The sequence below is a fragment of the Somniosus microcephalus genome, chromosome 15 (assembly GCF_052327205.1).
Source record: "Somniosus microcephalus isolate GS21.2 chromosome 15, FLI_Smic_1.0, whole genome shotgun sequence".
NCBI lineage: Eukaryota > Metazoa > Chordata > Chondrichthyes > Squaliformes > Somniosidae > Somniosus > Somniosus microcephalus.
Window position 1 is genome coordinate 124,377,171 of NC_141001.1, and position 25,064 is coordinate 124,402,234.

Below are 25,064 nucleotides of genomic sequence, written 5' to 3' on the forward strand. Positions count from 1 at the left end.
TCCTTTTCCATAACTACCCTAAATCTAACTGAATTATGATCACTACCACCAAAATGCTCTCCCACCGATGCCCTTTCCACCTGCCCAGCTTCATTCCCTAAAACTAAGTCCAGAACCACCCTCTCCCTTGTTGGGCTTGTTAGACTGGCTAAAAAAAGTTCTCCTGAATGCATTTTAGGAATTCCACACCCTCTATACCTTTCACACTAATTTTATCCCAGTTAATATTAGGGTAGTTGAAATCCCCTATTCAATTCAATTCAATTTTATTTTTTTTATTTGTCATATATGCAGCAGACATGTGTACTGCACAATGAAATGTTGATTTTTACGAGTCCTCCCAACATTGGAATAAATATGGCATAACAATGATAAAATACTAATAGAAATACAGTAATAAATAATAATAAATGATACGTTCATGAGTCTTATGGCCTGGGGGTAGAAGCTGTTTCGAAACCTGCTGGTACGAGACCGTATGCTTCGGTATCTCTTACCGGACGGGAGCAGGGCGAAGAGGTTGTGGCTGGGGTGGCTCGCATCTTTAATGATTCTCAGGGCCTTACCCTGGCACCTCTCGGGGTAGATATCCTGCACAGCAGGTAGTTTAATTCCTATAGTATGTTGTGCAGCTTTCACCACCATCTGTAGAGCCTTGCGGTCTGTGGCGGTGCAGTTGCCATACCAAGTAGTGATGCAGCCGGACAGGATACTCTCGATGGTGCACCGGTAGAAGTTGGTGATAATCTGGGGGGCCATTCCAAATTTCTTCAGTCTCCTGAGGAAGAACAGGCGTTGGCATGCCTTCTTCGTTACGACGTCGATGTGACCACGTTAAGTCCTCACTAATGAATACACCCAGGAATTTGAAGCTGCAGACCCTCTCCACCTCAGCCTCTTCGATGTAGATTGGGGTGTGTCCCTCCCCCTGCCACTTCCTGTAGTCCACGATCATCTCCTTTGTTTTGCTGATGTTGAGGGAGAGGTTGTTGTACTTGCACCATTCTGCTAGAGCTCTTACCTCCTCCCTGTAGCCTGTCTCGTCGCCATCTGTGATCAGGCCTACAACGGTAGTGTCATCAGCCATTTTGATGATGGAGTTGGAGTTGTGCGTGGCCACGCAATCGTGAGTAAACAGGGAGTACAGAAGGGGGCTGAGCACACAACCCTGGGGAGCTCCCGTGTTCAGGATCAGTGTTGAGGAGGTGTTACTGCCTATTTTCACCACCTGGGGTCTGCCCGTCAGGAAGCCCAGGATCCAGTTGCATAGGGAGGTGTTAAGTCCTAGCTCACTGAGCTTGTTGACAAGCTTGGAGGGGATAATGGTATTGAATGCTGAACTATAATCAATGAACAACATTCTCACATAGGTGTTCCTCTTATCCAGGTGTGATAAGGCAGTGTGCAGTACAGTGGCGATGGCATCATCCCTAGATCTTTTTGGGCGGTAAGCAAATTGGAGTGGGTCCAGTGTGTCAGTTAGTAAGGAGTTGATGTGGGTTTTGACCAGCCTCTCAAAGCACTTCATGATGACAGGAGTGAGTGCTATGGGGCGGTAGTCGTTTAAACAGGTTACTTTTGTTTTTTGGGGGACTGGAATAACCATGTCATCTTGAAGCGGGTGGGGACTACAGACTGGTACAGTGAACGATTGAATATATCCGTAAACACGGCTGCCAGCTGGTCAGCGCATGCTCTAAGGACACGCCCAGGGATTCCATCTGGACCGGGTGCTTTGTGGTTGTTCACTCTCTTAAAGGTCTTGCTCACGTCAGCCACAGAGATTGAGAAGACCCGGTCGTCCTGAGCCACGGGCGCCCTTGTAACAGGCCAGTTGTTGTTGGCCTCAAACCGGGCGTAAAAAGTGTTAAGCTCGTCCGGGAGAGGCATTGCTGGGCATGACACAGCTGGGTTTCCCTTTGCAGTCTGTAATAGATTGTAGTCCACTCCACATCCTTCGCGAATCTGAGCTATGATAGTGTGACTCCACTTTATCCGTGTATTTTTTTTTGCATTTTTGATGGTTTTTCTTAGCTCGCACTTTGATTTCTTGTACTCATCTATGTTCCCAGAGTTGAATGCAATGGACTGTGCTTTTAGCATAGCACGGATATCGCCATTTACCCATGGTTTCTGGTTGGGAAATGTTCGTACAACAATCCTCGGAACAACATCATCTATGCACTTGTTTATGAAACTAATGACTGAATCTGTATATGTGTTGATGTCATTGTCCGAGGCATTCCGGAACATATCCCAGTCAGTGGAATCAAAACAGTCTTGTAAAATTACTGCCCTATAGTTTTTGCACTTCTCAGAAATGTGCCGACATATTTGCTCTTCTATCTCCCTCTGACGGTTTGGGGTCTGTAGTACCAGCAGTGTGATCACCCCTTTTGTGTTCTTCAATTCAACCCATGTGGCCTCATTGGATGATCCTTCGAACATATCATCCCTCCTCACAGCTGGAATTGTTTCTTTAATCAATACCGTGACACCCCCCCTTTTTTACCCCCCTCTCTATCCCGTCTGAAACCCCTGTAACCAGGAATGCTGAGCTGCCATACCTGCCCTTCTTTCAGCCATGTCTCAGTAATAGCTATATCATATTCCCACGTGTCTATCTATGCCCTCAGCTAATCTGCCTTATTCCCTATACATTTCATCTGGGCCTGGGGATTTATCCACTTTCAAAGATGCTAAACCCCTTAATACTTCCTCTTTCACTGTTTATTTCATCCAGTATTTCGCACTCCTCCTTCCTGAGTGCAATGTCTGCATCGGCCCTCTCCTTTGTGAAAACAGACGCTAAGTATTCATTAAGAACCATGTCTTCTGCTTCCACACACAGGTTACCTTTATGGTCCCCAATAGGCCCTACACTTACTCGAGCCTCCTCCCGTGTTTCCTCATCTAACTCTATCAGCATAACCCTCTATTCCCTTCTCCCTCATGTGCTTGTCTAGCCTCCCCTTAAATACATCGATACTATTCGCTTCAACCACTCCCTGTGGTAGCGAGTTCCACATTCTCACCACTCTCTGGGTAAAGAAGTTTCTTCTGAATTCCCGATTGGATTTCTTGGTGACTATCTTATATTGATGGCCTCTAGTTATGCTCTTCCCCACAAGTGGAAACACTCTCTCTGTATCCACTCTATCAAAACCTTTCATAATTTTAAAGACCTCTATTAGGTCACCCCTCAGCCTTCTGTTTTCAAGAGAAAAGAGACCCAGCCTGTTCATCCTTTCCTGATGGGTACAACCTCGCATTTCTGGTATCATCCTTGTAAATCTTCTCTGCATGTTATACAATAGAGTTTGGTCACTTAATATCTATACAACCCATAATCCCCCTTCCCAATCGATCTGGCTCCTTGTTAAAGGTGTCACTGGAACGTGAAATAGAAGAGAGAAACAGTTAACGTTTCAGGTCGGTGACCTTTCGTCAGAACTGGAAAAAGTTGGAGATGTAACAGATTTTAAGCAAGTGTAGGGGCAGGGAGAGGGGGGAGGGGAGGAAAGAACAAAAGGGAAGGTCTGTGATAGGATGGAAGGCGGGAGAGATTAAATGACAAAAGGGATGATGGTGCGAGGCAAAGGGAGATGTAATGGGACAAGTAAAGAAACAAAAGATGGGTCTAGAGGAGGTATAAATGGAAATGGCAGAATCAGCAACAGCTGCCGTCTGGAAAAATGGGGGCAGAAGTCCCTCTGCTAACGGTTTCTCTCTCCACAGATGCTGCCTGACATGCAGAGTATTTTCAGCATTTTCTGTTTTTATTCCACACACCCACTATCCAGTTGGGGAAAAAATCAGCTTTTTCCTGATCTCTCACCTTGCTTGAAGTTTGCAAATCATGTACTTGCACAAAGGAAACTAACTCAAAACTTGCTTTAGTAAGCATTATTCTGCCTTTTGTCGATAAATTTAAATCATTTAGCACTTCCCTTCATACAACAGATACGGCAAGCAGGAGAGGATAGTGATGAATGGTTGTTTTTCAGACTGGGGGGAAGTATACAGTGGTGCTCCCCAGGGGTCGGTATTAGGACCACTGCTCTTTTTGATATATATTAATGACCTGGACTAGGCTATGCAGGGCATCATTTCAAAGTTTGCAGATGACACAAAACTGAGAAATGTAGTAAACAATGAGGAGGATAGTAACAGACTTCAGGAGGACACAGACAGACTGGTGAAATGGGCAGACACATGGCAGATGAAATTTAATGCACAGAAGTATGAAGTGATACATTTTGGTAGGAAGAATGCGGAGAGGCAATATAAACTAAATGGCACTAAATGGGGAGCAGGAACAGAGGCGCCTGGGGCTGCATGTACACAAATCTTTAAAGGTGGCAGGACAAGTAAATAAATCTGTTCAAAAAAAACCATATGGGATCCTTGGCTTTATAAATTGAAATATCGAGTACAACAGCAAGGAAGTGATGCTAAACCTTTACAATACACTGCTTCGGCCTCAGCTGGTGTCGTGTGTCCAATTTTGGGCCCCACGTTTTAGGGAGGATGTCAAGGCCCTGGAGAGAGTGCAGAGGAGATTTAAAGAAAGGCAGACTTGCATTTATATAGCACCTTTTACGACCACAGGACATCCCAAAGCGCTTTACAGCCAATTAAGTACTTTTTTGAAGTGTAGTCACTGTTGTAATGTAGGAAACGTGACAGCCAATTTGTGCACAGCAAGCTCCCACACACAGCAATGTGACAATGACCAGATCATCTGTTTTTGTGATGTTGATTGAGGGATAAATATTGGCCCCAGGACACCGGGGATAACTGCCCTGCTCCTCTTCCAATAGTGCCACGGGATCTTTTACATCCACCTGAGAGAGCAGACGGTGCCTCGGCTTAACGTCTCATCCGAAAGACGGCAGCTCCAACAGTACTGCCCCCTCTGACAGTGCGGCGCTCCCTCAGTACTGACCCTCCGACAGTGCGGCGCTCCCTCAGTACTGCCCCTCTGACAGTGCGGCGCTCCCTCAGTACTGCCCCTCCGACAGTGCGGCGCTCCCTCAGTACTGCACTGGAGTGTCAGCCTAGATTTTTGTGTTCAAGTCTCTGGAGTGGAACTTGAACCCACAACGTTCTGACAGAGGCGAGGGTGCGGCCCACTGAGCCACGGCTGACACGGCTGATTTTCCATTTACTGGAATGGTACCAGGGATGAGGGATGTCAGTGATGTGGAGAGACTGGAGAAGCTGGGGTTGTTCTCCTTAGAGCGGAGAAGGTTAGGGGGAGATTGACCAGAACGGTACCAGGGATGAGGGATGTCAGTGATGTGGAGAGACTGGAGAAGCTGGGGTTGTTCTCCTTAGAGCAGAGAAGGTTAGGGGGAGATTGACCAGAATGGTACCAGGGATGAGGGATGTCAGTGATGTGGAGAGACTGGAGAAGCTGGGGTTGTTCTCCTTAGAGCAGAGGTTAGGGGGAGATTGACCAGAATGGTACCAGGGATGAGGGATGTCAGTGATGTGGAGAGACTGGAGAAGCTGGGGTTGTTCTCCTTAGAGCGGAGAAGGTGAAGGGGGAGATTGACCAGAACGGTACCAGGGATGAGGGATGTCAGTGATGTGGAGAGACTGGAGAAGCTGGGGTTGTTCTCCTTAGAGCGGAGAAGGTGAAGGGGGAGATTGACCAGAACGGTACCAGGGATGAGGGATGTCAGTGATGTGGAGAGACTGGAGAAGCTGGGGTTGTTCTCCTTAGAGCAGAGAAGGTTAAGGGGAGATTGACCAGAATGGTACCAGGGATGAGGGATGTCAGTGATGTGGAGAGTCTGGAGAAGCTGGGGTTGTTCTCCTTAGAGCAGAGAAGGTTAGGGGGAGATTGACCAGAATGGTACCAGGGATGAGGGATGTCAGTGATGTGGAGAGACTGGAGAAGTTGGGATTGTTCTCCTTAGAGCAGAGAAGGTTAGGGGGAGATTGACCAGAATGGTACCAGGGATGAGGGATGTCAGTGATGTGGAGAGACTGGAGAAGCTGGGGTTGTTCTCCTTAGAGCAGAGAAGGTTAGGGGGAGATTGACCAGAACGGTACCAGGGATGAGGGATGTCAGTTATTTGGAGAGACTGGAGAAGCTGGGGTTGTTCTCCTTAGAGCAGAGAAGGTTAAGGGGAGATTGACCAGAATGGTACCAGGGATGAGGGATGTCAGTGATGTGGAGAGACTGGAGAAGCTGGGGTTGTTCTCCTTAGAGCAGAGGTTAGGGGGAGATTGACCAGAATGGTACCAGGGATGAGGGATGTCAGTGATGTGGAGAGACTGGAGAAGCTGGGGTTGTTCTCCTTAGAGCGGAGAAGGTGAAGGGGGAGATTGACCAGAACGGTACCAGGGATGAGGGATGTCAGTGATGTGGAGAGACTGGAGAAGCTGGGGTTGTTCTCCTTAGAGCGGAGAAGGTGAAGGGGGAGATTGACCAGAATGGGACCAGGGATGAGGGATGTCAGTGATGTGGAGAGACTGGAGAAGCTGGGGTTGTTCTCCTTAGAGCAGAGAAGGTTAAGGGGAGATTGACCAGAATGGTACCAGGGATGAGGGATGTCAGTGATGTGGAGAGACTGGAGAAGTTGGGATTGTTCTCCTTAGAGCAGAGAAGGTTAGGGGGAGATTGACCAGAATGGTACCAGGGATGAGGGATGTCAGTGATGTGGAGAGACTGGAGAAGCTGGGGTTGTTCTCCTTAGAGCAGAGAAGGTTAGGGGGAGATTGACCAGAACGGTACCAGGGATGAGGGATGTCAGTGATGTGGAGAGACTGGAGAAGCTGGGGTTGTTCTCCTTAGAGCAGAGAAGGTTAAGGGGAGATTGATCAGAATGGTACCAGGGATGAGGGATGTCAGTTATTTGGAGAGACTGGAGAAGCTGGGGTTGTTCTCCTTAGAGCAGAGAAGGTTAAGGGGAGATTGACCAGAATGGTACCAGGGATGAGGGATGTCAGTGATGTGGAGAGACTGGAGAAGCTGGGGTTGTTCTCCTTAGAGCAGAGGTTAGGGGGAGATTGACCAGAATGGTACCAGGGATGAGGGATGTCAGTGATGTGGAGAGACTGGAGAAGCTGGGGTTGTTCTCCTTAGAGCAGAGGTTAGGGGGAGATTGACCAGAACGGTACCAGGGATGAGGGATGTCAGTGATGTGGAGAGACTGGAGAAGTTGGGATTGTTCTCCTTAGAGCGGAGAAGGTGAAGGGGGAGATTGACCAGAATGGGACCAGGGATGAGGGATGTCAGTGATGTGGAGAGACTGGAGAAGCTGGGGTTGTTCTCCTTAGAGCAGAGAAGGTTAGGGGGAGATTGACCAGAATGGTACCAGGGATGAGGGATGTCAGTGATGTGGAGAGACTGGAGAAGCTGGGGTTGTTCTCCTTAGAGCGGAGAAGGTGAAGGGGGAGATTGACCAGAACGGTACCAGGGATGAGGGATGTCAGTGATGTGGAGAGACTGGAGAAGCTGGGGTTGTTATCCTTAGAGCAGAGAAGGTTAAGGGGAGATTGACCAGAATGGTACCAGGGATGAGGGATGTCAGTGATGTGGAGAGTCTGGAGAAGCTGGGGTTGTCCTCCTTAGAGCAGAGAAGGTTAGGGGGAGATTGACCAGAATGGTACCAGGGATGAGGGATGTCAGTGATGTGGAGAGACTGGAGAAGTTGGGATTGTTCTCCTTAGAGCAGAGAAGGTTAGGGGGAGATTGACCAGAATGGTACCAGGGATGAGGGATGTCAGTGATGTGGAGAGACTGGAGAAGCTGGGGTTGTTCTCCTTAGAGCAGAGAAGGTTAGGGGGACATTGACCAGAACGGTACCAGGGATGAGGGATGTCAGTGATGTGGAGAGACTGGAGAAGCTGGGGTTGTTCTCCTTAGAGCAGAGAAGGTTAAGGGGAGATTGATCAGAATGGTACCAGGGATGAGGGATGTCAGTTATTTGGAGAGACTGGAGAAGCTGGGGTTGTTCTCCTTAGAGCAGAGAAGGTTAGGGGGAGATTGACCAGAATGGTACCAGGGATGAGGGATGTCAGTGATGTGGAGAGACTGGAGAAGCTGGGGTTGTTCTCCTTAGAGCGGAGAAGGTGAAGGGGGAGATTGACCAGAACGGTACCAGGGATGAGGGATGTCAGTGATGTGGAGAGACTGGAGAAGCTGGGGTTGTTATCCTTAGAGCAGAGAAGGTTAAGGGGAGATTGACCAGAATGGTACCAGGGATGAGGGATGTCAGTGATGTGGAGAGTCTGGAGAAGCTGGGGTTGTCCTCCTTAGAGCAGAGAAGGTTAGGGGGAGATTGACCAGAATGGTACCAGGGATGAGGGATGTCAGTGATGTGGAGAGACTGGAGAAGTTGGGATTGTTCTCCTTAGAGCAGAGAAGGTTAGGGGGAGATTGACCAGAATGGTACCAGGGATGAGGGATGTCAGTGATGTGGAGAGACTGGAGAAGCTGGGGTTGTTCTCCTTAGAGCAGAGAAGGTTAGGGGGACATTGACCAGAACGGTACCAGGGATGAGGGATGTCAGTGATGTGGAGAGACTGGAGAAGCTGGGGTTGTTCTCCTTAGAGCAGAGAAGGTTAAGGGGAGATTGATCAGAATGGTACCAGGGATGAGGGATGTCAGTTATTTGGAGAGACTGGAGAAGCTGGGGTTGTTCTCCTTAGAGCAGAGAAGGTTAGGGGGAGATTGACCAGAATGGTACCAGGGATGAGGGATGTCAGTGATGTGGAGAGACTGGAGAAGCTGGGGTTGTTCTCCTTAGAGCGGAGAAGGTGAAGTGCAATTTAATAGATCATGGAATCCTAGAATGGTCACAGCACGGAAGGCCATTCGGCCCATCGAGCCCATGCCGGCTCTCTGCAAGAACACTTCAGCTAGTCCCACTCCCCCACCCTTTCCCCGTAGCCTTGCAATTTTTTTTCCTTCAGGTACTTATCCAACTCCCATTCAAAAGCTGTGATTGAGTCAGCCTCCACCACCCTTTCAGGCAGCGCATTCCAGATCCTATCCACTCACTGCGTAAAAAAGTTTTCCTCATGTCGCCTTAAATCTGTGTCCTCTGGTTCTCGATCTTTCCGCCAATGGTAACAGTTTCTCTCTATCTACTCTGTCCAGACCCCTCATGATTTTGAACACCTCTATCAAATCTCCTCTCAACCTTTTCTGCTCTAAGGAGAACAACCCCAACTTCTCCAGTCTATCCACGTAACTGAAGTCCCTCATCCCTGGAACCATTCTCGTAAATCTTTTCTGCACCCTCTCTAAGGCCTTCACATCCTTCCTAAAGTGTGGTGCCCAGAATTGGACACAATACTCCAGTTGAGGCCGTACCACTGTTTTATAAAGGTTCATCATAATTTCCACGCTTTTGTACTCTATACCTCGATTTATGAAGCCCAGGATCCCATATGCTTTTTTAACTGCTTTCTCAACCTGCCCTGTCACCTTCAATGATTTGTGCACACATACCCCCCCAGGTCTCTGTTAATGCACCTCCCTTAGGATTTACCCTTTACTTTATACTTCGTCTCTTCATTCTTTCTATCAAAATGTATCACTTTGCACTTTTCTGCGTTAAATTTCATCTGCCACGTGTCCGCCCATTCCACCAGCCTGCCTGTCTTCTTGAAGTCTATCACTCTCCTCCTCACTGTTCACTATACTTCCAAGTTTTGTGTCATCTGCAAATTTTGAAACTGTGCCCTGAACACCCACATCCAGGTCATTAAAATAAACCTCAAGAAAAGCAGTGGTCCTAGAACCGACCCCTGGGGAACACCACTTTCCTCCAGTCCAAAAACAATCATTCACCACTACTCTCTGTTTCCTGTCACTTAGCCCATTTCATATCCATGCTGCCACTGTCCCTTTTATTCCATGGGCTTCAACTTTGCTGGCAAGCCTAATATGTGGCACTTTATCAAACGCCTTTTGGAAATCCATGTACACCACATCAACCACATTACCCTCATCAACCCTCTCTGTTACCTCATCAATAAACTCGATCAAGTTGGTTAGACACGATTTGCCTTTAACAAATCCGTGCTGACTTTCCTTAATTAATCCACACTTGTCCAAGTGACTGTTAATTTTGTCCCTGATTATTGTTTCTAAAAGCTTCTCCACTACTGAGGTTAAACTGACTGGCCTGTAGTTGCTGGGTTTATCTTTACACCCTTTTTTGAACAATGGTGTAACATTTGCAATTCTCCAGTCCTGTGGCACCACCCCCGTTTCTAAGGAGGATTGGAATATTATGGCCAGTACCTCCGCGATTTCTTCCTTCACTTCCCTCAGCATCCTAGGATGCATCCCATCCGGTCCTGGTGACTTATCCACTTTAAGTACAGACAGCCTTTCTAGTACCTCCTCTTTATCAATTTGTATCCCATCCAGTATCTCCTCTACTTTCTCCTTCACTATGTCTATGGCAGCATCTTTTTCCTTGGTGAAGACAGATGCAAAGGACTCATTTAGCATCTCAGCCATACCCTCTGCCTCCACGCGTAGGTCTCCTTTTTTGTCCCTAATCAGCCTAAATGTGTTCAGAATTATGAGAGATTTGATAGAGTAGATAGGGAGAAACTGTTTCCAGTGTCAGGAGGGTCAGCAGCCAAAGGATACAGATTTAAAATAATTGGCAAAAAAGCTAGGGGGGTAATGAGGAGAATTTTATGATGAGAGTTGTGATGATCTGGAATGCGCTGCCTGAAAGGGCGGTGCAATCAGATTAAATAATAACTTTCAAAAGGGAATTGGATAAACACTTAAAAAAGAAAACATAGTGGGGCTATGGGGAAAGAGCTGGGGGGGGAGGGGGGAAGAGAGTGGGACTAATTGCACAGTTCGAGCCGGCACAGACCCGATGATTCTATACCCTTCAGTGGTCCTCACGGCAGTGGGGTATTGGTGGAGATGGATTAGGGATCCATTCAAATAGTAGAAATTTAAAACACTTCAACAGATGATACTGCTCGGATCAGAGCACTCACCTTTGCCCATTCGAGGATGCAATCGAGGCAGAAGTAATGTGCACAGCTTTCTGGAGTTCCAATAGCCTGATCCCGGAAAGTATTCAGACAGATCGGGCAGTTCTCAGCCTCCTCATCAGAGCTGCTTCCCCACTTCGCTCCAGAACTGGCCTTTTCTGTGTCCACTCGTGTAACAGCACCCTCAGCTGCATCGTCCTCATCATCATCGGCTTCGTTGTCTGATGATCAAAAAATAATCAGTGACATTCCCCTTCATCGCCCTCTGATCTTAAACCTGAATCATAACAGCGGGACTCAACGAACAACAACTTGCATTTAGATAGCGCTGTTAACACAGTAAATCGTTCCAAGACGCTTCACAGGAGCGTTATCAAAACAAACTTGGAAACCGAGCCGCATAAGGAGATATTAAGGCAGGTGAAAGAGGTCGGTTTTAAGGAGCATCTTAAAGGAGGAAAGAGAGGTAGAGAGACGGAGAGGTTTAGGCAGGGAATTCCAGAGCTTAGGACACAGGCAGCTGAAGACACGGCCGCCAATGGTGGAGTGATTAAAATTGGGGATACGAAAGAGGCCAGAATTGAAGGAGCATAGAGATTTCGGAGGGTTGTGGGGCAGGAGGAGGATGCAGAGATAGGGAGGGGCGAGGTCATGGAGGGATTTGAACACGAGGATGAGAATTTTAAAATCGAGGTGTTGCCGGACCGGGAGCCAATGTAGGTCAGCGAGCACAGGGGGTGATGGGTGAACGGGACTGGGTGTGAGTTAGGACACGGGTCAGTAAGCACAGGGGGTGATGGGTGAACGGGACTGGGTGTGAGTTAGGACACAGGGCAGTGAGCACAGGGGTTGATGGGTGAACGGGACTGGGTGTGAGTTAGGACACGGGGCAGTGAGCACAGGGGGTGATGGGTGAACGGGACTGGGTGCGAGTTAGGACACGGGGCAGTGAGCACAGGGGGTGATGGGTGAACGGGACTGGGTGTGAGTTAGGACACGGGGCAGTGAGCACAGGGGGTGATGGGTGAACGGGACTGGGTGTGAGTTAGGACACGGGGCAGTGAGCACAGGGGGTGATGGGTGAACGGGACTGGGTGTGAGTTAGGACACGGGGCAGTGAGCACAGGGGGTGCTGGGTGAACGGGACTGGGTGTGAGTTAGGACACGGGGCAGTGAGCACGGGGTGATAGGTGAACGGGACTGGGTGTGAGTTAGGACACGGGGCAGTGAGCACAGGGGGGGATGGGTGAACGGGACTGGGTGTGAGTTAGGACAGGGGGCAGTGAGCACAGGGGGTGATGGGTGAACGGGACTGGGAGTGAGTTAGGACAGGGGGCAGTGAGCACAGGGGGTGATGGGTGAACGGGACTGGGTGCGAGTTAGGACACGGGGCAGTGAGCACAGGGGGTGATGGGTGAACGGGACTCGGTGCGAGTTAGGACACGGCGCAGTGAGCACAGGGGGTGATGGGTGAACGGGACTGGGCGTGAGTTCGGACACGGGGCAGTGAGCACAGGGGGTGATGGGTGAACGGGACTCGGTGTGAGTTAGGACACGGGGCAGTGAGCACAGGGGGTGATGGGTGAACAGGACTGGGTGTGAGTTAGGACACGGGGCAGTGAGCACAGGGGGTGATGGGTGAACGGGACTCGGTGTGAGTTGGGACACGGGGCAGTGAGCACAGGGGGTGATGGGTGAACGGGACTGGGTGTGAGTTCGGACACGGGGCAGTGAGCACAGGGGGTGATGGGTGAACGGGACTGGGTGTGAGTTAGGGCACGGGGCAGTGAGCACAGGGGGTGATGGGTGAACGGGAATGGGTGAGAGTTAGGACACGGGGCAGTGAGCACAGCGGGTGAAGGGTGAACGGGACTGGGTGCGAGTTAGGACACGGGGCAGTGAGCACAGGGGGTGATGGGTGAACGGGACTGGGTGTGAGTTAGGACACGGGGCAGTGAGCACAGGGGGTGATGGGTGAACGGGACTGGGTGTGAGTTCGGACACGGGGCAGTGAGCACAGGGGGTGATGGGTGAAAGGGACTGGGCGTGAGTTAGGACACGGGGTCAGTGAGCACAGGGGGTGATGGGTGAACGGGACTGGGTGTGAGTTTGGACACGGGGCAGTGAGCACAGGGGGTGATGGGTGAACGGGACTGGGTGTGAGTTAGGACACGGGTCAGTAAGCACAGGGGGTGATGGGTGAACGGGACTGGGTGTGAGTTAGGACACGGGGCAGTGAGCACAGGGGGTGATGGGTGAACGGGACTGGGTGTCAGTTAGGACACAGGGCAGTGAGCACAGGGGGTGATGGGTGAACGGGACTGGGTGTGAGTTAGGACACGGGTCAGTAAGCACAGGGGGTGATGGGTGAACGGGACTGGGTGCGAGTTAGGACACGGGGCAGTGAGCACAGGGGGTGATGGGTGAACGGGACTGGGTGTGAGTTAGGACACGGGGCAGTGAGCACAGGGGGTGAACGGGACTGGGTGTGAGTTAGGACACGGGGCAGTGAGCACAGGGGGTGATGGGTGAACGGGACTGGGTGTGAGTTAGGACACGGGGCAGTGAGCACAGGGGGTGATGGGTGAACGGGACTGGGTGTGAGTTAGGACACGGGGCAGGGAGCACAGGGGGTGATGGGTGAACGGGACTGGGTGTGAGTTCGGACACGGGGCAGTGAGCACAGGGGGTGATGGGTGAACGGGACTGGGTGTGAGTTAGGACACGGGGCAGTGAGCACAGGGGGTGCTGGGTGAACGGGACTGGGTGTGAGTTAGGACACGGGGCAGTGAGCACGGGGTGATAGGTGAACGGGACTGGGTGTGAGTTAGGACACGGGGCAGTGAGCATAGGGGGGGATGGGTGAACGGGACTGGGTGTGAGTTAGGACAGCGGGAAGTGAGCACAGGGGGTGATGGGTGAACGGGACTGGGAGTGAGTTAGGACAGGGGGCAGTGAGCACAGGGGGTGATGGGTGAACGGGACTGGGTGCGAGTTAGGACACGGCGCAGTGAGCACAGGGGGTGATGGGTGAACGGGACTGGGCGTGAGTTCGGACACGGGGCAGTGAGCACAGGGGGTGATGGGTGAACGGGACTCGGTGTGAGTTAGGACACGGGGCAGTGAGCACAGGGGGTGATGGGTGAACAGGACTGGGTGTGAGTTAGGACACGGGGCAGTGAGCACAGGGGGTGATGGGTGAACGGGACTCGGTGTGAGTTGGGACACGGGGCAGTGAGCACAGGGGGTGATGGGTGAACGGGACTGGGTGTGAGTTCGGACACGGGGCAGTGAGCACAGGGGGTGATGGGTGAACGGGACTGGGTGTGAGTTAGGGCACGGGGCAGTGAGCACAGGGGGTGATGGGTGAACGGGAATGGGTGAGAGTTAGGACACGGGGCAGTGAGCACAGCGGGTGAAGGGTGAACGGGACTGGGTGCGAGTTAGGACACGGGGCAGTGAGCACAGGGGGTGATGGGTGAACGGGACTGGGTGCGAGTTAGGACACGGGGCAGTGAGCACAGGGGGTGATGGGTGAACGGGACTGGGTGTGAGTTCGGACACGGGGCAGTGAGCACAGGGGGTGATGGGTGAAAGGGACTGGGCGTGAGTTAGGACACGGGGTCAGTGAGCACAGGGGGTGATGGGTGAACGGGACTGGGTGTGAGTTTGGACACGGGGCAGTGAGCACAGGGGGTGATGCCTGAACGGGACTGGGTGCGAGTTAAGACACGGGGCAGTGAGCACAGGGGGTGATGGGTGAACGGGACTGGGTGTGAGTTAGGACACGGGGCAGTGAGCACAGGGGGTGATGGGTGAACGGGACTGGGTGTGAGTTAGGACACGGGGCAGTGAGCACAGGGGGTGATGGGTGAACGGGACTGGGTGTGAGTTAGGACACGGGGCAGTGAGCACAGGGGGTGATGGGTGAACGGGACTGGGTGTGAGTTAGGACACGGGGCAGTGAGCACAGGGGGTGATGGGTGAATGGGACTGGGTGTGAGTTAGGACACGGGGCAGTGAGCACAGGGGGTGATGGGTGAACGGGACTGGGTGTGAGTTAGGACACGGGGCAGTGAGCACAGGGGGTGATCGGTGAACGGGACTGGGTGAGAGTTAGGACACGGGGCAGTGAGCACAGGGGGTGATGGGTGAACGGGACTGGGAGTGAGTTAGGACAGGGGGCAGTGAGCACAGGGGGTGATGGGTGAACGGGACTGGGTGCGAGTTAGGACACGGGGCAGTGAGCACAGGGGGTGATGGGTGAACGGGACTGGGCGTGAGTTCGGACACGGGGCAGTGAGCACAGGGGGTGATGGGTGAACGGGACTCGGTGTGAGTTAGGACACGGGGCAGTGAGCACAGCGGGTGATGGGTGAACGGGACTGGGTGTGAGTTAGGACACGGGGCAGTGAGCACAGGGGGTGATGGGTGAACGGGACTGGGTGTGAGTTAGGGCACGGGGCAGTGAGCACAGGGGGTGATGGGTGAACGGGAATGGGTGAGAGTTAGGACACGGGGCAGTGAGCACAGCGGGTGAAGGGTGAACGGGACTGGGTGCGAGTTAGGACACGGGGCAGTGAGCACAGGGGGTGATGGGTGAACGGGACTGGGTGTGAGTTAGGACACGGGGCAGTGAGCACAGGGGGTGATGGGTGAACGGGACTGGGTGTGAGTTCGGACACGGGGCAGTGAGCACAGGGGGTGATGGGTGAACGGGACTGGGTGTGAGTTAGGACACGGGGCAGTGAGCACAGGGGGTGATGGGTGAAAGGGACTGGGCGTGAGTTAGGACACGGGGTCAGTGAGCACAGGGGGTGATGGGTGAACGGGACTGGGTGTGAGTTTGGACACGGGGCAGTGAGCACAGGGGGTGATGCGTGAACGGGACTGGGTGCGAGTTAAGACACGGGGCAGTGAGCACAGGGGGTGATGGGTGAACGGGACTGGGTGTGAGTTAGGACACGGGGCAGTGAGCACAGGGGGTGATGGGTGAACGGGACTGGGTGTGAGTTAGGACACGGGGCAGTGAGCACAGGGGGTGATGGGTGAACGGGACTGGGTGTGAGTTAGGACACGGGGCAGTGAGCACAGGGGGTGATGGGTGAATGGGACTGGGTGTGAGTTAGGACACGGGGCAGTGAGCACAGGGGGTGATCGGTGAACGGGACTGGGTGAGAGTTAGGACACGGGGCAGTGAGCACAGGGGGTGATGGGTGAACGGGACTGGGAGTGAGTTAGGACAGGGGGCAGTGAGCACAGGGGGTGATGGGTGAACGGGACTGGGTGCGAGTTAGGACACGGGGCAGTGAGCACAGGGGGTGATGGGTGAACGGGACTCGGTGCGAGTTAGGACACGGGGCAGTGAGCACAGGGGGTGATGGGTGAACGGGACTGGGCGTGAGTTCGGACACGGGGCAGTGAGCACAGGGGGTGATGGGTGAACGGGACTCGGTGTGAGTTAGGACACGGGGCAGTGAGCACAGCGGGTGATGGGTGAACGGGACTGGGTGTGAGTTAGGACACGGGGCAGTGAGCACAGGGGGTGATGGGTGAACGGGACTGGGTGTGAGTTCAGACACGGGGCAGTGAGCACAGGGGGTGATGGGTGAACGGGACTGGGTGTGAGTTAGGACACGGGGCAGTGAGCACAGGGGGTGATGGGTGAACAGGACTGGGTGTGAGTTAGGACACGGGGCAGTGATCACAGGGGGTGATGGGTGAACGGGACTCGGTGTGAGTTGGGACACGGGGCAGTGAGCACAGGGGGTGATGGGTGAACGGGACTGGGTGTGAGTTCGGACACGGGGCAGTGAGCACAGGGGGTGATGGGTGAACGGGACTGGGTGTGAGTTAGGGCACGGGGCAGTGAGCACAGGGGGTGATGGGTGAACGGGAATGGGTGAGAGTTAGGACACGGGGCAGTGAGCACAGCGGGTGAAGGGTGAACGGGACTGGGTGCGAGTTAGGACACAGGGCAGTGAGCACAGGGGGTGATGGGTGAACGGGACTGGGTGTGAGTTCGGACACGGGGCAGTGAGCACAGGGGGTGATGGGTGAAAGGGACTGGGCGTGAGTTAGGACACGGGGTCAGTGAGCACAGGGGGTGATGGGTGAACGGGACTGGGTGTGAGTTTGGACACGGGGCAGTGAGCACAGGGGGTGATGCGTGAACGGGACTGGGTGCGAGTTAAGACACGGGGCAGTGAGCACAGGGGGTGATGGGTGAACGGGACTGGGTGTGAGTTTGGACACGGGGCAGTGAGCACAGGGGGTGATGGGTGAACGGGACTGGGTGTGAGTTAGGACACGGGGCAGTGAGCACAGGGGGTGATGGGTGAACGGGACTGGGTGTGAGTTAGGACACGGGGCAGTGAGCACAGGGGGTGATGGGTGAATGGTACTGGGTGTGAGTTAGGACACGGGGCAGTGAGCACAGGGGGTGATGGGTGAACGGGACTGGGTGAGAGTTAGGACACGGGGCAGTGAGCACAGGGGGTGAGGGGTGAACGGGACTCGGTGTGAGTTGGGACACGGGGCAGTGAGCACAGGGGGTGATGGGTGAACGGGACTGGGTGTGAGTTCGGACACGGGGCAGTGAGCACAGGGGGTGATGGGTGAAAGGGACTGGGCGTGAGTTAGGACACGGGGTCAGTGAGCACAGGGGGTGATGGGTGAACGGGACTGGGTGTGAGTTTGGACACGGGGCAGTGAGCACAGGGGGTGATGCGTGAACGGGACTGGGTGCGAGTTAAGACACGGGGCAGTGAGCACAGGGGGTGATGGGTGAACGGGACTGGGTGTGAGTTAGGACACGGGGCAGTGAGCACAGGGGGTGATGGGTGAACGGGACTGGGTGTGAGTTAGGACACGGGGCAGTGAGCACAGGGGGTGATGGGTGAACGGGACTGGGTGTGAGTTAGGACACGGGGCAGTGAGCACAGGGGGTGATGGGTGACTGGGACTGGGTGTGAGTTAGGACACGGGGCAGTGAGCACAGGGGGTGATCGGTGAACGGGACTGGGTGAGAGTTAGGACACGGGGCAGTGAGCACAGGGGGTGATGGGTGAACGGGACTGGGAGTGAGTTAGGACAGGGGGCAGTGAGCACAGGGGGTGATGGGTGAACGGGACTGGGTGCGAGTTAGGACACGGGGCAGTGAGCACAGGGGGTGATGGGTGAACGGGACTCGGTGTGAGTTAGGACACGGGGCAGTGAGCACAGCGGGTGATGGGTGAACGGGACTGGGTGTGAGTTAGGACACGGGGCAGTGAGCACAGGGGGTGCTGGGTGAACGGGACTGGGTGTGAGTTCAGACACGGGGCAGTGAGCACAGGGGGTGATGGGTGAACGGGACTGGGTGTGAGTTAGGACACGGGGCAGTGAGCACAGGGGGTGATGGGTGAACAGGACTGGGTGTGAGTTAGGACACGGGGCAGTGAGCACAGGGGGTGATGGGTGAACGGGACTCGGTGTGAGTTGGGACACGGGGCAGTGAGCACAGGGGGTGATGGGTGAACGGGACTGGGTGTGAGTTCGGACACGGGGCAGTGAGCACAGGGGGTGATGGGTGAACGGGACTGGGTGTGAGTTAGGGCACGGGGCAGTGAGCACAGGGGGTGATGGGTGAACGGGAATGGGTGAGAGTTAGGACACGGGGCAGTGAGCACAGGGGGTGATGCGTGAACGGGACTGGGTGCGAGTTAAGACACGGGGCAGTGAGCACAGGGGGTGATGGGTGAACGGGACTGGGTGTGAGTTAGGACACGGGGCAGTGAGCACAGGGGGTGATGGGTGAACGGGACTGGGTGTGAGTTAGGACACGGGGCAGTGAGCACAGGGGGTGATGGGTGAACGGGACTGGGTGTGAGTTAGGACACGGGGCAGTGAGCACAGGGGGTGATGGGTGAATGGGACTGGGTGTGAGTTAGGACACGGGGCAGTGAGCACAGGGGGTGATGGGTGAACGGGACTGGGTGAGAGTTAGGACACGGGGCAGTGAGCACAGGGGGTGATGGGTGAACGGGACTGGGTGTGAGTTAGGACACGGGGCAGTGAGCACGGGATGATGGGTGAACGGGACTGGGTGTGAGTTAGGACACGGGGCAGTGAGCACAGGGGGTGATGGGTGAACGGGACTGGGTGTGAGTTAGGACACGGGGCAGTGAGCACAGGGGGTGATGGGTGAATGGGACTGGGTGTGAGTTAGGACACGGGGCAGTGAGCACAGGGGGTGATGGGTGAACGGGACTGGGTGTGAGTTAGGACACGGGGCAGTGAGCACAGGGGGTGATGGGTGAACGGGACTGGGTGTGAGTTAGGACACGGGGCAGCAGAGTTTTGGATGAGCTGAAGTTTACGGAGGGTGAAAGGTTAGAGGTCGGCCAGGAGAGTGTTGGAATAGTCGAGTCTCGAGGTAACAAAGGCATGGTTGAGGAATTCAGCAGTAAAACCAGATCGCAACATAAGCAAATTACACTGGGATAATCCTCAAGGCATTCCAGGGTACAGCAGAGAAGTGTATATAAAAATCTCTCCACATTGGGAGACCTGGTGGAGATGGATTAGGAATCCATTCAAATAGTCAAAATTTAAAAACCAGCAGAAAGTAGGCAAGAGTATACTGTGCAGATTCTCCCAGATGGGAACTTCTAGTTTTGAAGACAAACTTGAGATATTGGGGCAATATGCACTGGAGCATAGGAACAGGGGGAGGCCATTCAGCCCTTCGAGCCTGTTCGGCCATTCAATGAGATCATGACTGATCTGCGACCTAACTCCATCTACCTGCCTTTGGCCCATATCCATTAATACCTTTGGTTAACAGAAAGCTATCAATCTCAGATTTAAAATTAACAATTGATCTCGCATCAATTGCCATTTGCAGAAGAGAGTTCCAAACTTCTACCACCCTTTGTGTGTAGAAGTGTTTCCTAATTTCACTCCTGAAAGGCCTGGCTCTAGTTTTTAGACTCTGCCCCCTAGTCCTAGACTCCCCAACCAGCGGAAAGTTTCTCTCTATCTACCCTATCTGTTCCCCTTCGTACCTTAAAAACTTGGAATATGACTTTCTATGCCATCATCTAAGTTGTTAATAAATACTGTGAATAGTTGAGGCCCCAACACAGATCTCTGCGGGACACCACTCGTCACATCCACAGCGGCTGGACCTGGGTGAGAGCAGCGACCGGCGGCAGTTAAAAGCGGCGGCAGCGAGGCGAGGTCTGACCACAGCGGCTGGACCTGGGTGAGAGCAGCGACCGGCGGCAGCAGCGAGGCCTGACCACAGGGCCTGGACCTGGGTGAGAGCAGCGACCGGCGGCAGTTAAAAGCAGCGGAAGCAGCGAGGCCTGACCACAGGGCCTGGACCTGGGTGAGAGCAGCGACCGGCGCAGTTAAAAGCGGCGGCAGCAGCGAGGCCTGACCACAGCGGCTGGACCTGGGTGAGAGCAGCGACCGGCGCAGTTAAAAGCGGCGGCAGCAGCGAGGCCTGACCACAGCGGCTGGACCTGGGTGAGAGCAGCGACCGGCGCAGTTAAAAGCGGCGGCAGCAGCAAGGCCTGACCACAGCGGCTGGACCTGGGTGAGAGCAGCGACCAGCGCAGTTAAAAGCGGCGGCAGCAGCGAGGTTTGACCACAGCGGCTGGACCTGGGTGAGAGCAGCGACCGGCGGCAGCAGCGAGGCCTGACCACAGCGGCTGGACCTGGGTGAGAGCAGCGACCAGCGCAGTTAAAAGCGGCGGCAGCAGCAAGGCCTGACCACAGCGGCTGGACCTGGGTGAGAGCAGCGACCAGCGCAGTTAAAAGCGGCGGCAGCAGCGAGGCCTGACCACAGCGGCTTGACCTGGGTGAGAGCAGCGACCAGCGCAGTTAAAAGCGGCGGCAGCAGCGAGGGGAGAGAGGTAAAAAGTAATCAAAGTGTGACGTCACCAGGAAGCAGGTAAGTGATTGGTTGGTGAGTATTTCTCTCTTTTTAAACCTTAACTCTGTGGTTTATAGTTTCTAAAGTCTCTGTGGTGTAGCGGGGACTGTTTATAAACCAGTGCCCTTAAATATATCATTTAGCTGTAAGGTAACTTCAATTCTGCAGTTTATATTTTCTAGGGTCTCTGTGGTGTAGCGGGGACTTCTGCCATACAAGCGCCCTAGAGTATATCTTTAATTGGAGGTATTGAATTAATTTAAATTAATTAAAGGGTAAGTCATGTCAGGACAGCCCAGCCCCGTGTTATGCTCCACCTGCGCTATGTGGGAATTCAGGGACACTGCCGGTGTCCCTGGCGACCATGTGTGCCGGAAATGTATCCAGCTGCAGCTTCTAGCAGACCGCATTGAGGTGCTGGAGCTGCGGATGGATGAGTTTTTGGAGCATTCGCGATGCTGAGGGGGTCGTGAATAACACGTTTAGTGAGTTGGTCACACCGCAGGTAAGGGCTGCACAGGCAGAAGGGAAATGGGTGACCATCAGGCGGAGCAGTAGAAGCAGGCAGGTAGTGCAGGGGACACCTGTGGCCATCCTCCTCTCAAACAGGTATACCGATTTGGATACTGTTGAGGGGGATGACTTACCAGGGGAAGGCAGCAGCAGCCAACTTCCTGGCACCGGGGGTGCTTCTGCTGCTCAGGAAGTGAGGAAAAAGAGTGGGAGAGCAATAGGGGTAGGGGATTATATCGTAAGGGGAACAGATAGACGTTTCTGTGGCCGTAGACGTGACTCCAGGATGGTTTGTTGCCTCCCTGGTGCCAGGGTCAAGGATGTCACTGAACGGCTGCAGGGCATTCTGAAGGGGGAGGGTGAACAGTCAGAGGTCGTGGTTCACATTGGGACCAACGACATGGGTAGGAAGAGGGATGAGGTCCTTCAGCAAGAATTTAGGGAGCTAGGTAGCAGATTAAAGAGCAGGACCTCAAAGGTTGTAATCTCTGGATTACTCCCGGTGCCACGTGCTAGTGAGTATAGGAATAGGAGGATAGAGCAGATGAATGCGTGGCTAAAGAGTTGGTGCAGGAGGGAGGGCTTTAGTTTCCTGGATCACTGGGTCTGCTTCTAGGGAAGGTGGGACTTGTACAAGTCGGACAGGTTGCACCTGAACCAGAACGGGACAAATATCCTTGTGGGGAGGTTTGCTAGCACTGTTGGGGGGGGTTTAAACTAACTTGGCAGGGGGATGGGATACAGAGTGGAGCTATAATAGGGGGTGATGTACAGCCAAATATAGAAGAAAAAACAAATCAGCTTGGAAGGCAGAGCAAATATCTAACGGCACAAGGGAGTAGGGCAAGACTGGATGGCATTTATTTTAATGCAAGGAGTCTTGCGAATAAGGTGGATGAACTGAAGGTGTTGATGAACACATGGGAGTATGATATTGTTGCTATCACGGAGACATGGTTGAGGGAGGGGCAAGACTGGCAGCTCAATATTCCGGGGTATAGAATCTTCAGGCGAGACAGGGGGGGGGGGGGTAAAAGAGGAGGGGGTATCGCAATATTAATTAAGGAGTCAATTACTGCTGTAAGGAGGGATGATATATTAACAGGTTCCTCTAATGAGGTCATATGGGTAGAACTTAAAAACAAAAAGGGGGCAAGCACTTTGCTGGGAGTGTACTATAGGCCCCCAAACAGTCAGGGGGAGATAGAGGAACAGATATGTAGGCAAATCTCAGAGAAATGTGCAAATAATAGGGTAATAATAGTGGGGGATTTCAACTTCCCCAATATTAACTGGGATAGTCAAGAGTGTGAAAGGCTTAGAGGGTGCAGAATTCTTAAAGTGCATCCAGGAGAGCTTTTTGAGCCAGCATGTAGAAAGTCCTACAAGAGAGGGTGCGGTACTGGACCTAATTCTAGGGAATGTGGCCGGGCAAGTGGTAGAAGTGTTAGTAGGTGGGCACTTTGGTGACAGTGACCATAATTCGGTGAGATTTAAGATAGTCATGGAAAAGGACAGAGATGGACCAGAAATAAAGGTTCTAAATTGGGGGAAGGCCGATTTTAATAAGGCAAGATCTGGCCAAAGTGGACTGGGATCAGCTACTTGTAGGAAAATCCACATCGGAGCAATGGGAGTCTTTCAGAAAGGAAATTGAGTACAATGGCAACATGTTCCCGTAAAGGTCAAGGGTGGGACCAACAAGCCCAGGGAACCTTGGATGTCAAGGGATATACGAGAATGGATTAGGAAAAAAAGGGGGGCTTTTGCCAGATACAGAGGACTAAAGACAGAGGGAGCCCTAGAGGAGTATAAAAAGTGCAGGGGGATACTTAAAAAAGAAATTAGGAGAGTGAGGAGGGGCCATGAAATAACACTGGCGAGCAAAATAAAGGAAAATCCTAAGGTGTTTTATAAGTATACTAGCTGGGGAGCCCCGCGTTGCGAGGGCAATTTTGGGGCGCTTGGTCTCCCTGCCCGTGTGTCCCCCCTCTCCCTGTCATGTCCTCTCCCTGTCCTATCCCTCCCTCCCCTCCCCTCTCTCCCTCCCCTCCTCTCCCTCCCCTCCTCTCCCTCCCTCCCTCCCCTCCCCCACACCTACCCTCCCCCACCCCCTCCCCTCGCCCACCCCCTCCCCTCGCCCACTCCCCCCCTCCCCTCCCCTCCCCCACGCTCCCCCACGTCCCTCCCCCTGCCTAGCGCCCGAGGTCCGGTGCGGTTGCGTCCCCCCCGCGATTTCCCGAGGCTCTCCCCCCCCCCCCCCGCGATTTCCCGAGGCTCTCCCCCCCCCCCCGCGATTTCCCGAGGCTCTCCCCCCCCGTGATTTCCCGAGGCTCGCCCCCCCCGCGATCTCCCGAGGCTGTGCTGGCGTCACGGGGGCCGTGCGCATGCGTGCCGGCGTCAAGGCGGCTGCGCAACTGTCGTGACGGGCCGTGCGCATGCGTGGTTTCAAGACCGCCGGCGTGCCCCGTTGCCGGGGTAACGGGGGCCGTGCGAATGCGTGCCGTCGTCAAGGTGGCCGCGCAACTGGCGGCCTCTTCTTTTTTTAAACTCATCAGCTCCCCCCCACCCCCCGCGATTTCCCGAGGCTCTCCCCCCCCCCCGCGATTTCCCGAGGCTCTCCCCCCCGCGATTTCCCGAGGCTCTCCCCCCCCGCGATTTCCCGAGGCTCTCCCCCCCCCCCCCGCGATTTCCCGAGGCTCTCCCCCCCCTGCGATTTCCCGAGGCTCTCCCCCCCCTCCCCTATTAAATTGTTATTTAATTCCCTAACACATCATTAAAATATTTACCTTAGTTCCCTAACACACAGAAAGTGTGGGGGAAAAAATTGTGAAAAATCAAGATGGCGGCCACTCACCTCGTTTCAGAAGGATAAGGCCCGCCCACACACGCACCGATTGGTCGACCGGTCAGGTCACCGAAGCGTAGGATTGGTCAATCGTCGAGTCACTCGACACTCAACTGTAGGATGGCACGCGCCCGTCCGATTGGTCGACCTCGACGTCACACGGTCGCTAATGAGATGCTAATGAGCGGAACGCTGAACGTTTTTCGGATACCGTGGGCGGGATTTTTGTCCGGCCGAAACGTAAATACGCCTATGACCGGTCTGGAATCGCAAGCTTTCTTTTGAGGCGACGCGCACGTCGGTACGCTCTCTAACTTTCAAACGTATAGAGAACGGACAGACAGACAGACATCGGGACAGACAGAAGAGCCGCTTTATATATATAGATTAAGGGCAAGAGGATAACTAGGGAAAGAGTAGGGCCCATTAGGGACCAAAGTGGCAATCTGTGTGTGGAGCCAGAAGATGTAGGTGGGGTTTTAAATGAATTTTTTGCATCTGTGTTCACTATGGAGAAGGACGATGTAGACATAGAAATCGGGCAGGAGGACTGTGATATACTTGAACATATTAGCATCGAGAAGGAGGAGGTACTAGCGGTTTTAGCAGGCTTAAAAGTGGATAAATCCCCAGGCCCGGATGAGATGTATCCCAGGCTGCTGTGTGAGGCAAAGGAGGAGATTGCAGGGGCTCTGACACAAATTTTCAGAACCTCTCTGGCCACAGGGGATGTGCCAGAGGACTGGAGAACAGCTAACGTAGTACCATTATTCAAGAAGGGTAGTAGGG

At 53.6% G+C, this 25,064-nt stretch overlaps 1 protein-coding gene across 2 annotated transcripts in view; it reads right to left on the minus strand.

The window, feature by feature from the left end:
• The window catches only part of phrf1 (PHD and ring finger domains 1), a 111,709-nt gene that overhangs the window by 39,682 nt on the left and 46,963 nt on the right, over positions 1 to 25,064 (minus strand). For both annotated transcript variants that reach the window (XM_086008419.1, XM_086008418.1), the window contains one exon: positions 10,996 to 11,213. In XM_086008419.1, coding sequence (XP_085864545.1) covers positions 10,996 to 11,213 — 218 coding nt within the window. The remainder of the gene's footprint in view (positions 1 to 10,995; positions 11,214 to 25,064) is intronic.